Raw genomic sequence first — 15287 nt, 5'->3', positions numbered from 1 at the left:
AGTGACGTATGAGCTAGTTTCATAGTTAATGGTAATAAACCAGTTTTGAAATTATTTTCTGCTGAAAAATATGCTGAAAGTAGTTAGAATGTAGGTACTAAATAAAAATCATAATTCAAGGGAAAAATCTTTCAATAACTTCGAGCCCAATATCAACACACTGTGGTGTGCCAGAGCCTAAGCCTCAATTTTACATGCCTAAAGTATAAACATAAAACTATAAGCTCAAGATTAAGTAACAATATGCAGTGCTTGAGTGTCAGTCAATGTGTCAAGACTTTTTTGAAAAAGTTTTAGTTAATGCGAGTAGATACCGAGAAGAAAGTAGTAGATTATAATAAGTATTAGCATTATCATCATAAAATTAGAGGAAAGTACTATGTACTTTTATTTTATTCTGAAGAAATACCTTTCTGTAGTCATCATGAGTAATTCAAGAAGAGATACTGAACCACTAGAGAGAATAGTTAGTATCAGCAAAGATTGCTGTAATGCAAACTCTGGTCAGTCTGTTAACACTAAAACTACGGTAACTTTTTTTCACATAAAAAACTACAAATTTGTTAAATTGATGGTTATCAGTAGTTCTAGTGTTAAGATTGTAAGTATTTAAAAACTAAATTAATAAATTTAAGAAAATACATGGTTTTCTATTGTAAGTATTTAAAAACTAAATTAATACATTTAAGAAAATACATGGTTTTCTATTTTCATGGGTGTCTGTAAATATAGGTATAAAAAATGTCCTTAAACCTAGTGTTAAGACTGAAAAGTTTATTCAGATTTTTTTCTTCGTATAATTTACTAGATTTAATATTGAGGAAAATGAAGTACAGTACAGAGGAAAATGAAGTCTTTAATCCAGACTCGCCGGAACTTTGGCGATTCCGGATTAGGGTTTTTTTCCGGATTATAGATCATCAATTTAAATCTGGTAAAATGGCATGCAGAAATTATAAAATTAAAAATATGAAACCGTAATTTATGAAATAAAGAGCAATTATGATCTAAAGGGTATCAAAATTTACAAAAAAAAAAAAAAAAATTATTTGTTTATTTTATTAAACATTTCTTTCAATGTAAGTTGTTTAGGTTGCTTTGTTTTATGTGCTAATACTTTCTCTTTAATTCTATAAACAGACATAATTTCTTGTTCAGTTACAAAGTCCTGCAGTTGCTGTGCTGAGTTGCGCTGAGTTGTGTGACCGACTAACTTGTCAATCGACATTTTTTCGTTCTCACTAACCTCTCTGTCACTTTCTTCATGCCTTTATCCATTTTTTGCAGCAATTCCAATTTTTGTTTGATGGAAATCGAAACATGCTTTCGCTTTGTAGATCCTTTGGCAGCTCCAGAATCGGAAACTCTTTTTGACATAATCGAAAGTTCAAGCTTACTTTTATAAAATTGTTTTAACAGTCTGCAAAAAATAATAAGCCGGATCCAATTAGAAGATTAAGGAACAACGCAATCTGCAACATTAACTGAAATAGATAATTAGATAATTTTAGCCTAGCTTATACCGTCCGTTATACATTAAACGCGCATGCGTAAATGTATTACGTGCATGTGCAGAAAGTTTATAGCTTTGAGATCCGGATTTTAGATCATTCCGGATTATGGACGTCCGAATTAAAGACTTTGTGCTGTATATTCATGAACCTAATTCTATGTTTTATAGTATAAGATTTAAATTTTTTTTTGTGAAAATGTTTATCTCAATTTTTTAATCATATGCAAAAATATTTATAATTTGTATAGCATTCATTTTTTTGGGATGATTTTGCTATAATAATTAAGTCAAATAAATGATTAAAATTGAATCAGCATAGATTTTTAAAAATATTTTCTGTATAAATTTTTGCATTTATGTATTATTATTTTGTTAATATGCAGGATATTTTAAAACTTTATGTATAGATTGTAAAGGGAGGTAGAGAACATCAATATGAACTTACTCATGTAGGAAAGTATAGTTCAACTGCCTTATTCGCAACCATGAGCACAAACACGCATGCACCATTTTGACCAAATTATTCTCAAAATAGTGTGGAAGGATGGGGACTTTCTTTCCCTCCAGCATAACTCTTTCTGGAGAAGAGAAGACCTTTCACATCGCAACAAGTAATACTGCCCCTTTTGGACAAGTCTATGTGTTTTGGCAGAATGCTTAACCAGGGTTGCTCTTGAGACAGTCAAACTGTAGAACTGGAATCACAGTGAAAATTGCTGTAAGGGATATAAGAAATAATCCTTTACAGCAAACGGCACAAGACAGACAGTACGAGAAAATTTTGTTATGCATAATGTAATAGTTTAATGGTGAATACATTAAATGATATAACAGTAGATGCTGTAAGCTAGCACCATTAGTGATGATTCATGTCTTTTATCAACACTGTGTGCATTGACTGCCAGATAAACTTTGAATTTCAGTGATACTAGCAGAGGAGGTGGTGATGCTGGCCACAAGATCCATGTCAGACACAGGTTTTGTTGTGACATCATTTACTGTATCCAGTATTTACATTGAACTGTTTATTGCATTAGCTGTAAAAAAAAATCCTGTGAATGACTGTCTTGTGTCTTTTTTGTATCTTGAATCTCTTTCAGTGGTATGTTTGGTCATGTATTCCTATGTTAATATGCTTTACATTGATGTTTCTCTGCATTCCTTGAAAGTTTGGAGTTTTGGGATGACTGCTATGTATTTTATATCACAGTAAATATATATAAAAGCAAAAGACAACTATATTTTTATATGAACATCGTTCTTTGATTAAAAAAATAAAATGGTGTCTCAGGAAACTTAGATCTCATATAATATAGGTTGAAAGATATATATTTTTTAATATATATATAATTTTTTTTCAGTTAATATAAAGTTTATTAGTTATTATAGGATGAGTAAAAATAGTATGAACTTTCTACATACTGAAAATAGTAACATTAAAGTCCTTTTGTTTGACAGTTATTCTTCTGCATTTTGTATTTTTGTTTGATTTATTTTATTTCATGAATAATTAATTAATTTCTTAGTTATATATTTTACTTAACATTTTGTAGCTTCTTAAGAAGTGTATAGAATTATCCCCAGATAATGGCTACACAAAATATTTTTCTATGGGTCAGCTTTGTGAAGGTGAAGAATCTGTACTGTATTATAAGAAAGGAATTCAGATTATTGAAAAAGAGTTGGAAAATGCTGAAAATGTTGACCCATCTGAAGTAATATGCTCTTTGTTAATTATATGCAGCATGTTTACAAAAAACGGAGTTAATGACTTTTTGTCCTTGTTAAAAATTGGTCTTATATTACAGTACAAAGTCCGTAATCCGGACATCCATTATCCGGAATGATCCATAATCCGGAACTCAAAGCCACAAATGTTTTTGATGTGAAGTATATATTCATTGAGAGATGATGAAGCAATCAAAATGTCATCTATATAGACGAAACAGATATTTAAATCTGACAGAATTTGATCGAGTAATCTTTGCATGGTTTGCGCAGCATTACGTAAACCAAATGTCATGTAGTTGAACTCAAATAATCCGAAAGGAGTAACTATTGCCGTTTTTGGTATGTCCTCTTTATTCATGGGTACCTGGTGATATGCCTTCTTGAGGTCTAATGTTGAAAAAAACAGTTTTGTAGCCCAAATTAGATGTAAAATCATGTAGATGTCTAATTGGATAATTATCTGGAACAGGGATTGAATTTAATTTACGGTAGTCCCCGCAAGGCCGCCAAGACCCATCCGTTTTTTTTTACCATGTGGAGAGGTCTACTCCAGGAGCTTTTAGAAGGACTATAAATGCCTTTTTGCACTAAATAAGTGACTTCTGCTTTTGCGGCAGCCAATTTGTCCCTTAGCTGCTACTAGATAACCTTTGGTTTCGATTACGTACATAATTCCAAGAGTATTGTTATCCAAAGGCTGTTTTAAGACATCTTGAAACAGAGAATCATATTTTTAAAGTAAATCATTAAACACATGTAATGGTTGTAAAACTGTAATTTTGGGTACAGTATCCCGTGATATCTTGCCATCTGACTCAACGTTAGTCATGCTGTCAATTAATTTTTTGGATTTCAAATTAACAATAATACCATAATTACTTAAAAAGTCTGTGCCCAAAATTTACTATTGCTAATGTGAAACATTAGTAAAAGTCCATGGAAAAATTCGGTGTAAACCTATGTCTAAATTGACTAAACGTTTTCCATATACAACAGTTTTGGTACCATTTGCTGCAGTTAAATTGAGCAATGATGTGGGTTTACGTTTTGTGAAGTAGGAGGCAAAACAGACAATTCAGCACCTGTGTCAACCAAAAAATGTGTGCTTAAAGATTTTTCATATACAAGGAGGTGACAATTATTTTGGCCTATGGCGTTCGTCACCACACACGCGTAGCCGTCTAGTTTTCCGATTTAAAAGTGAAAGGTTTGTTGCATTTAATGGCTTTTTGGCCAAACTTGATGTGGTACCAACACATGAATATGTTTTCGGTTTGTTTATTCGTGGGCAAAGATCTAGATCTAGAATTAGAATGACCACGAGAATACAATATAAAAAGTTTATCTACTTTTTTTATTTAAATCAGGTATTTGTTTCTGTAAATTATCTAAAGCTTCACTTGTATCATTAGATTTAGTTACTTTCGATTTCACGTCCATCGCATGAAGCTAGGTAGGACTTGTGATGTTAGAGATTTTGTCAGCCGTAGCTGCGAATTTTTTAAGTTCGATATCAGAAGAGGCCAATATGGCTTGCATCTGGGCTGGAAGGCGTTAAAGCCACAATGATTTTAGTAATTCAGTTCTGACGAGAAGTCCAGCAGTTCTTGCATTTGTCGGAGTAAAACAGATGGGCGTTTGTTGCCTAAATCAATGTCTCTCAAAAGTTTTTTTAAATTTTTGTTCTTCAGAATCAGAAAATACTTCAATTAATCTTTTTTTAAGAGTGTCATAAGCATCAATAACTGGAGGAGGATCAATTATATCACTTACCTGACTTAAGATGTGAGTCTCAATGTGGCCTACCACTATATGGTATTTTGTGATATCAGTAGTTATCCCACTGTTAAAGAATTGGCTTTCAATCTGGCGGAACCAAATACTTGGATTATCTTTCCAAAACAGCGGTACTTTAACTGAGATTCTGCTGATTTCAGGTGCTTGCATTGAAACGATAGTATCGTCCGTAATAGACATGTTCGAACGATTAAAAACGTGTTCTTAATGCCGTAGTCACCAATTTGGGGTCTGATTAATGGCTAGACACCCAATTTAGAAAATTAAATTCTTTAATTACTCAAACTATCACATGGCAATAAATAACAGGAATCTCAGCGATGAGTTAAATGCGTACATGCACTACTAAAAACAGAAGTCGAAAGTTCTCTTTTGCAGTCACGCATGCGCGAAGAGAAAAGCTCAAAGCGCCGAAGAAATGTGTGTGTGTGTGGGGGGGGGGAAGGTAGCCCCGCAAGTAGTAATAAGACAGTAGGAAATAAAGACAGAAGTTTTTTTTAAATATATATAAACACTGTAATATTATTTATAATCACATACCAAATTCTCTACAGTTAATTCAAATTTGTAATTTTTCCCTAATTAGTTTCTATCATCTTTTATGAAAAAGGAATTTTATAATTATGGATGCAACAGTTCTTAAATTGTTCACATGCCTAACGTTTTGGCTATCCAGCTGCTGGATGTTTGAAATTCTGTGTAAAATGTATTGAAATTAATGAGCAACTCTTTTATCATATGCTGAATGCATTTGCGTATGTAAATAGCAGTAGAAGAAATGAAGACATGTAGAATGTGTGACATGTAATAAAGAAAACTGAGGGGAAAATACTTAGTTTTTAACTATTCATAGCTAAAATTATATATAGTTAAGAAAAACTGTGTTAGTCATAGCCTTCTGGTCCTAGTAGCTGTCATTGAAAAATTTTGTATTATGAATATGTGATGGTGTCAAAGTTACATATCATATTTACTTGTAAATTATTTAAGCAAACAATGGTATAAGTTATATAGACTGGATTGTGAACATTACTTTTATATGAAATGTATTAAGAAATGGGTTCAAGGTTATAATGAAACTAGATGTTCAGTATCTCAAACTAAGAATGCATTGAGATGATATAATGTTCTAAAGTAGTGATTTATGAAAATTGAATGATGACGATGATGATGAACAACAGTGGGGAAAGCATAGATGAGTAAGTTTAGGAAGAAATGGTTTAAGAACTAGGAAGAAAGAAAAAAAAAAAAAAAAAAAAAAAAAATGCATAGGAATAGAGTGCGAGAGAAGGGAAAAAAAAAAGGAATTCTTTTAATGAAAATTTTTATGTATATACTTTTGAAATAATTACTAAAAATAGTAGTTCAAAGTCATTTATTTTGGAGATCATTTCAGTTGCTGAAAGAAATAAACTGACTCTGTTAAAGTATGAATTTACTGCTGAAACCATGAAAGATATTTTGAGTGGAAACAAACATCTCTGAATGAAATTTGTCATGAAGCAGCAATGAATATTTTACCCTCATTAATGGGGGAAAAAAAAGAAGCAAATTCCTATCTAAAGTTCTTTCAAAAGAAGTACAGGATTATCAAAATAATGAAAATGGAAAATTGTACTTTTATTAATGAAATCGGTAAATCTTTTTGGAATCATTTTCTAGGATTAATTAGTTTGAAGTGCTTTGGTTAAGAACCACTTAACCTACACATCATAAAAATAAAACAGTGACAAGAATTAAGAGAAAAAATATATGATAGATGTTAAGGAAAAAATAAAGAGGAAGTGAACATGACTTAAAGTTTTCTAAGTACTAATTCTTAATTACTATTTCAGGATATCTGTCCCTCTCTATATGAGTATATATATATTTATTAATTTATATATATGTAATAAATTCAAACTCAGAAGAAACAGTCCAGCTAAAGCAAAGCGTAGAAATATTAATTTTTAAATAAATAATTTTTTAACAAAATGAAAACTGGTTAAACACTAGTATTGTGATATCTGGCCACTGGTAAATATTTGACTTCTAAGTTAGGCAATAGATCTTTGCTAGATATCCATTACATTCCTAATTATTGTAGATTGAAGAGTTATTATTATGTTTTATGTTTAAAACTCTTTGAAATTAAATTTTTTTTAAAAATAGTTGCATAATATCATATAGCTATATACTTGCATGCATTTTACTTTTTCCCAAAATTGTAGAAAATTACTAGGAGTTCTTTGCTAAAGAGTCTCTCTGATGCATATTGTTCTGTAGCTGAATTATTTATGACAGATTGTTGGTGAGTAACTTCAGAAATCATTCATTACAAATAAAATGTGATGAAATGAACTTTTGTATCCGTCTTAATTAGACGCACTTCATTTTTTAAATATTTTATATTACTGCTTATTTTTAAAAAACTTCTCATTTTATATAGCTGTGGTCTTACCTTGTAGGCAACTGTTCATATCTTTAAAAATCATTATTAAGGAATGTTATACAAATTTCTTAACCCTCTCAGCGTTACGGCCGGAAAATTCAACTTAGAAGGCTGCCTTCTATATTCATTATACATGAAAATTTCTGCTAGTTTTTAATGTATCTGATTTCAGTTTGGATGTATATTGGAAGAAAAGGAATCAATGTACTAAATGAGAGAGTCATTTTTTTAACTAAAATCAAGAAAATACCACTTATTCATGACATTTTGAGGAACTTTGAAATTTCAGGACTAAACCTGTAACGCTCAGAGGGTTAATTTTAGTTTTGTGTCATTTATATAATTTCTTAATTTTAAAATTAAGGAAAAAGCATATTCCATTTTTAAGATTATTATTTTAATATCATATTCAGTTGATGATTTATTAAAAGGTTACTTAAAGACTAAAAATAAAAATTATATTAAAAGAGATTTTTTTTACCCCTCTGACTAAAATCAAAATCATCAAAAACAGCGGTTCTCAACCTTTTGACTAACACGTACCATCTAAACGAAAATTGAAAACCTTTAGTATCACCACTACGAAGTACTACTACCACCAGCACTCTAGTTACAAAGCTTAGATCGCATAAATATATGAGTGTTAGAGGACAAAACTCAATCAGGATGTTGAGGTTTTAATTTTTAAATTTAATAGTTAAAAATAGTTTGCTTCTTTGCATACTACCTATTTTTCTCTTGTATGCCATCAGTGGTATGCGTACCACTGGTTGAGAACTCCTGATCTAAAAAAAAGTCATACAAAAGCAGAACTGAATACAATTTATTTAGATTTGGAAAGATGTATTTTAATAATATTCAATGTATGCAACTAGGAATTCTCAAAATAGGTATATAACTTTTCTTTCAGATATTTTTGTTCTGATATTGCTAATATAATCTTTTTGATTTTATTACTGTAAAATAAATATTTTCTTATAATCTCATTAATGCTAAAATTATCTTTTGGTTTTGCTGAAAATGCTGAAGGAAAACATTGTGGATCAGTGAAGCTGCCATAAAAGCAGATCCATCAAATTCTGAAGCTTACCAGTGTTTAGCCAATTTTTATCCTTTAGAAAAGCATACTTTATTTAGATTAGGAAAGATGGATTTTATGCTTTAATAGTGTAATTTACTAATTTCATAGAATCTTTCTGATTGTATTAATGTAAAACAAATATTCTCTTATAAGTTAATGCTAATGACAAATTTTAGTTTTGCTGAAAATGCTGAAGGAAAGTGTTATGAATCACTTGAAGCTGCCATAAAAGTAGATCCATCAAATCCTGAAGCATACCAGTGTTTAGCCAATTTTCATCTTGTAAAAGAGCAAATTAAGGTAAACAACATTTTATGTAATTTTTGAAATTAGTATTTATGTTTAAAAAAACTGTTGCCTTCAGAGTGCTTAAGCTAACCATGCAAAATATTGAAAGATAATAGCAACAAAAATAACTGACCATTGAACATGGTGAGGGTTTAATCTTTGACACTCACAAATAGATGTATAAAATTTTTACTCCTGAAGATTCTATTGATTGGAAGTCTTAGCAATAACAGAAATACTTTCATTTGTGTCTTATAATCAAAGAAGAATATGTTTTTCCTCTTTATTTTTAGTTTCTCATAAAGTACCAAAAGTACCAGCAGAATTTAATGAAATTTCCTATAGATTCAAAGTAATATAAGACATGCTATGCAACAGTGAAATTACCAATTTTCAATGTTGTGTTGATCATGAGTTTTGATATTGAGAGCAGTAATGGCCAAAACTGACATTATTTTGGACATTCCTGCAATGATCACCTCTTAACATTATTTTGGACATTCCTGTGATCACCTTTGCATAGGTGCACAATGAATCTTCATCCTGTAAAAAAGGTAGTTGCTGACTCTTTGTGACCATTGCACCATGCCCATGGCAGATCAGTTTATAGCTCCTGAATAGTTCTTGGAAGGATTGCAGAATTAAAGATGTCCTCCAAAGTGTCCTCCAGCATACATAGTTAGGTTCAGGTATGGAGATCTGCCTGGCCAATCCATCTGCCGAATATCCTTACCTTAAAGATAATTTCCCCACCATTTGAAACCTAAATAGACAAGCGTTGCTGTCCATAAAAATGAGCTGAAAGCTAGCTCGCTCCCTAAAAATCATATATAAAGCTGTAAGATCTCCTGTGTATAACCTCTGAGCAGACAGGAATTTTTTGTTAAATACATGGAGTATGATGCAACCATCTAACATGAAGCTTGCCCAGCTCATGACATCATTAACAATAAGTAGTCCTTTTCCATGATACTGGAAGAATGTTATTAGATTTGCTGGTTCTACCTTATTAAAAGTACATGAAGAATAAGTGAGTAGGCTGAATGTAGACTCAGCTCTGAAAAGAAAGTGGACCTACTGTACCCAGAGCTGATTTTTTTTTCACCATGCCAAGTATAGTTTCTCGTGTGAGGAATGAAGAGGGTGAAAACAATAGGTCTCTGGCATAAAGCTTAAGGAAATTAAGGTTTTAGTAACAGCAGAGTGTTCATGAGAGAATTGTAGAGTTATACCTGTCCTCTGGCATTTAATAGAAAATACCAAGTATTGATTTTCTTTTGGCTCTGGGCTTTTTCATGGCTCTGCAGGTCTTCAGGATGTGGTATTCTGAAACTGTTTCTACAAATTGTGAGTGATAGTAGGCAATCTATATCTGGGGTTGTCTTACTTCCAAACTGACATATGTACATTGGGACGTAAATAGTCTGCTCAAGGATATATGATGCTTTGGAGAAAATTCTCATGGGCATTCCTAGAACCTCTGATTGTTTTAGAGAATACCATGACAGTAGCAGATTACGTGAATATTGCTCACCAGTTTCACCTTTTTGTGGCTTCTGTCTTTTTTTGCCCAGAATGAGGAAACATTTCATTAGAAAACATTCCTTATCACATGCCTGGAATTATGCTGGATTGATTTTGAAGAATAAATAATTCTAAATTCTTTTTGGTGTCCTGACCTCTTAACTTGCCAGATGTAAATTTAATTGAGCATATCTGAGATATTATGAAGCCGAGCTCAAAGCTCATAATATACCTTCTCATATCATGTATTTGTGATAATTGTGTGACTTCTGCAAAAATTCTGGAACAATCTTCCTCCTTAGGATTTGTAGAATCTATGCCATAATGGGCTGCAGCTGTTTTATATACCAAAGATGAAACAACATGCTATTAAGGAGAGAGATCATTTTTTGACTGCTAAATTGTATGAGTATGCTGTTTAATCTCATCTCTCTTTCTCTCTCTCTTTTTTTTTTTTTTTTTTTGAGGAGGGGGGGGGGCATTTTCTTCTTACTGAGTAATTTTTATGGAGTGTATTAGCAACTTAATGTTCATTACATTTCTATATTTTGTATTGCAGCTTATAGTATGCATCTTTCATTTTATTTTTACTTGTTGGGCAAATAATGTTTCCATTTTATTTTTAAAGATTATTTTTGTTTCTTATGAATTAATTCTTAAATTCTTTAATTCTTATGAATTCTTTCTTTAATTCTTATGAAATACATTAAAATTATCAGTATGTTAAACAGTATAGGTTTTGTAGATTTTTAGCATTATGTATATATATATAATAGGAAGAAGTTTAGAAGTACTGATAAAGGAACACTGTCACATATAAATGCAGAACTGCTACACTAAACGATAGTGCACATAACTCAAAGCACATTAAACAGAGATAGATGACCTTGAACCCACTGTAATGGTGAATCTCTTGTTCATTAATACACTTTTTTCCCCTATAAATATAGTAGAGGTGGCCAAAATAAATTTTGCTCTTCATTTTCACTAGACATTAGAACTTTCGGACTTGGAGAAATGCAGACACATTTATTTGATTTTTGTTAATATTTTATCAAAATCCAGTTAGGGAATAAATTTTCCATTAAGGCTTGTAGCTTGTGGTCCACTCCTTTTCGATTAATTTTGATGAAAAGAGAAAAAAAGATAGTAATGTTGATGGCATAGAATGTAGTTCCATACTCAAGAGGAAACACAGCAGCCGAGTAAAATCAAGTATTCAACTTTATTTCAATCGACATTTTCAGCCACAATATCAAATGTCATGAATATGTAATAGAAAATTTTGGTGTTATATTGATAACAATAATTTTTACAAGACTTTCAAGAAAAGAATTGTAAAATATTATGATATTCAAGCAAAGATTTTACAAAACTGTGAACTTTTAGTTATTTATTAAAAAGATTTGGACATTCCTTAACATCATTTTAACATAAAAAATGAAATTGCAGACTTTCAAAATTTCAATAGAATATTCAAATTCTGTTTATTATTAAAAATGATACCAACAAGATTTTGTTATTTAAAAATATTATATAGATCAAAATTTTATGATTTTTTCCACAATTGTATTTTTCTTATTTCACTAATGCTTTTATGCTTTCTTTTAAAAAGGCTTTTCTGTCGCCAAGCCTTTTGCTCTTTCAAGGGGGAGTTATGTAAGATAAAAAAATATGTAAATCAGCTTTATAATTTAATCTAGTAAAAGTCTCTTAATTCTTCAATTTTAATTTGTGTGTTTCCTCTCTGTATTCTAAAGATAGTAATAACTTTTCTAGACTGTATCATTTCGAGATCAGTTTATGTTACAGGGCTTGTATAACATTGATGACGTAGTTCATCAATGTTATGCAAGCCGTGTAACATAACATTGATGACGTAGTTGATTCAAAACCAGAACTCATTTCTAGAACTGAAACTTTTCTCTTATAGGCAGCCTAAACTAAAACCTTTTCTTGGTGAGTCTCCGTACTGGATAATTATGCACTTTACCTTCTACTTTTGTTGCTGTTAAGATGTAACATCCTTTATTCTCTTCCTATTGTAGCAGTATAAAAAATGTAAATGTTCTTGAATAGGTGTGTTGTGCTAAGTATATTGTGGCTTCAAATGTGAGTTGAAATAAAGTTGAATATTTAATCTTACTCGACTGCCAAGTTTCCTCTTCAATATGGATCTACATTCTACGCCATCAACATTCATTATTATGTCTTTTTCTGTTTCCATCACACACGCGTTGTGTGCATATAATTTTGTAACAGAGTAATTGCACACAGAATTGATGATAGCTTGATAAAATTTATTTTACTAAAAGGAACATTTCACAGTTCTGAAACTTATCACAAAAATACTCTTACAGCTCTTCACAATATCACAGAGTACAGTCAGTAATTGCACTTAAACTACTAAGAATATTAAACACAATGCAATGCAAAACGCATTTAAAGAGCAAAGCTTGCACGGAGATATCTCGATACTTCAAACTCACATTGAAACTAAACAACTACTACTACTGAGAAACTGATGCTGTCCTTGGTCTTATATAGTTTTCTTCTGGCCACTGAGAGATTTATAATAGCTTTCACTTCTCAAAATTACTGGAAGACATATGAAGGCCAGATATGGTTAAATGCATCAAATATAGTTATTTAGTTACAATACCCCTTACGGTTATATAAGCCCCGTTCACATGCAACTTTCTTTTGCACAGCCACCGTTTGTATTAGGGAGAAATGGGGGTATGAAGCAGTTTCGCTTTCAGAACCGATTCAGATGCACTTCGTCTTCCATCCCTTAACCCTATAAAAAGGCACTGTGAGCAATGAATGATGTCATAAACACGAATCGGATTGGCGGATTTCTAACATTGACTCACATCTTTTTTGACATTGTTTATTATTGCTATAGAATGCCATCGGAGTTTAACTCTCTAATTAATTAAAATACTCCTAAATTAATTTAAAATGCAATTTATATACGAGACCAAATGGTTAAAAGAAGAAAAGAGATCAAATATGCTGCCAAATGGTTTTAAATGAAATGTTATCTGTCTGTTAAAATTTCAAACTTTGCTTTTGAAAAAATGAATAAAACGACAAATTAATATTATTAATATTAATTATAAATGTTTTAATATTGATTATAAATGTTATAGAAAATATATTATAATTAATTCATCAGGGTTGCCACGCTACCTGAAAAACCGGGAGAAACGAAAAAGTCAGGGAATTCGGAAATTGACCAAAAAATTCAGGAAAAGTCAGGGAATTTAAGTATTTTAGTCAAAATCTGGAAAAATCAGGGAATTTCATACAACGATCTCACCAAAAAAAGCGAGTTTTGCGCAGACATCGGAAGAGATAACTTTTTTGGCGAATTGTGTAGCATGTGAGTGTCATTCGGGCAGCTGGCATAGAGCCAATTTTTAGCAACTCCAATTTGATTGCCTTTTAGAAAGGCAAAGCAAGTTTCCCGCAACTTTTGGTTTCCTATAACTTCTAGAATCGAGAGAATCACATGTGCAGTGCATGAACTAAAGAAAGTACCTGTTCTCATATAAAACAAAATGGGTTTAATCCTAGTATACTGTACCATGGAGGTTAGAAACAAAGAATATGTATTGTAAAGAAGGAAAACGTCTCTGCAACAGACGTGGCTCCGTTCCATCATAGGGGGAAACAGCTGTAAAATATTATGATATTCAAGCAAAGATTTTACAAAACTGTGAACTTTTAGTTATTTATTAAAAAGATTTGGACATTCCTTAACATCATTTTAACATAAAAAATGAAATTGCAGACTTTCAAAATTTCAATAGAATATTCAAATTCTGTTTATTATTAAAAATGATACCAACAAGATTTTGTTATTTAAAAATATTATATAGATCAAAATTTTATGATTTTTTCCACAATTGTATTTTTCTTATTTCACTAATGCTTTTATGCTTTCTTTTAAAAATAGCATGCGCTATATAGTCGCGAAAGCTCGAAACGTGTCGAAGTTCGAAGGTCACGTTATCAAGAGTCCATAAAATGAATATCGTTTAAAATTTCTTTAAACTCTAAAGAAAAAGAAAATACTTTATGGCGCAAGTAAATTAATTCATGGATTAGTTATTTTGAGAAAAAAAAAACCTACGAAAATCCGTTTTTAAAATTATTGAGAAAAATCCAAGAAGAAACGTTCTTTGATAAAATGTTTCTTCTTGGATTTTTCGCAATAATTTTAAAATGGATTTTCGTAGTTTTCTTTTTTGTCAAAGAATGTTTCTTCTTAACATATGTTTCTCAATTTCCTGTACACATCACGAAGAGGAAAATTCTGGCCACGAGGTTCCGTCGCCAAATCCCTTGGCAAATTTTCCCTCCACATTCTAGCGGCGTAATAGCATTTTACGTGTATGGAACCTTTTCGTCTTTACATAGACGTTCTTTGGTTAGAATAATCTCCATGTATGGTACAACGGGATTTGGCGACATCATGATGAGCAGTAAACAGGTCATTTTGGTCTTGGCGACAATTTTCAAAATCGTACCAAAGCCTTACCATATACTAGAATTTTAGCGTAAAATCTTTTTAAACCTTTTTTTTTTTCTTTTTAATAAATACCTTATCATTTTGTAGTAAAATAAAAAAAATAGTAATCAGTCATCTAGGCTAACCATGTACTATATTCGCTAAAATATCGTTGATTATTCTAATTCAATTTTTAAGTAATTATCTTTATTTTTATGTTATTCTTATAATTTAATGTTGCTTCTTCCCTCTAAATTTATTTCTTATTAGTAAATAATATTTCCAAATTTCAGGAAATTTTCTCTGGCATAATCCTGAAATAAATTCTTGCAGTATGATGACATACCATCACAAAATTTAATGCACATATTTTTTCCTTATGTATGCTGCGAAATAAATATAA

The 15287-nt window shown here is 31.0% G+C and overlaps 1 protein-coding gene across 2 annotated transcripts in view; it reads left to right on the top strand.

Moving 5' to 3' along the window:
- LOC118180151 (uncharacterized) overlaps positions 1 to 15287 on the top strand; it is a 54051-nt gene that overhangs the window by 25613 nt on the left and 13151 nt on the right. Inside the window, exons 4-6 of one of the 2 annotated variants that reach the window (XM_085811724.1) lie at positions 3067 to 3228; positions 7252 to 7331; positions 8730 to 8853. In XM_085811724.1, coding sequence (XP_085667850.1) covers positions 3067 to 3228; positions 7252 to 7331; positions 8730 to 8853 — 366 coding nt within the window. The remainder of the gene's footprint in view (positions 1 to 3066; positions 3229 to 7251; positions 7332 to 8729; positions 8854 to 15287) is intronic. The other variant, XM_085811725.1, reaches the window with a different exon arrangement.

This window comes from Stegodyphus dumicola, chromosome 2 (genome assembly GCF_044657685.1).
Source record: "Stegodyphus dumicola isolate Sdum_Otavi_A_Nest chromosome 2, ASM4465768v1".
Lineage (NCBI taxonomy): Eukaryota > Metazoa > Arthropoda > Arachnida > Araneae > Eresidae > Stegodyphus > Stegodyphus dumicola.
The sequence above is the reverse complement of the archived record's forward strand: the minus strand, read 5'-3'. Positions and strand labels throughout refer to the sequence as shown.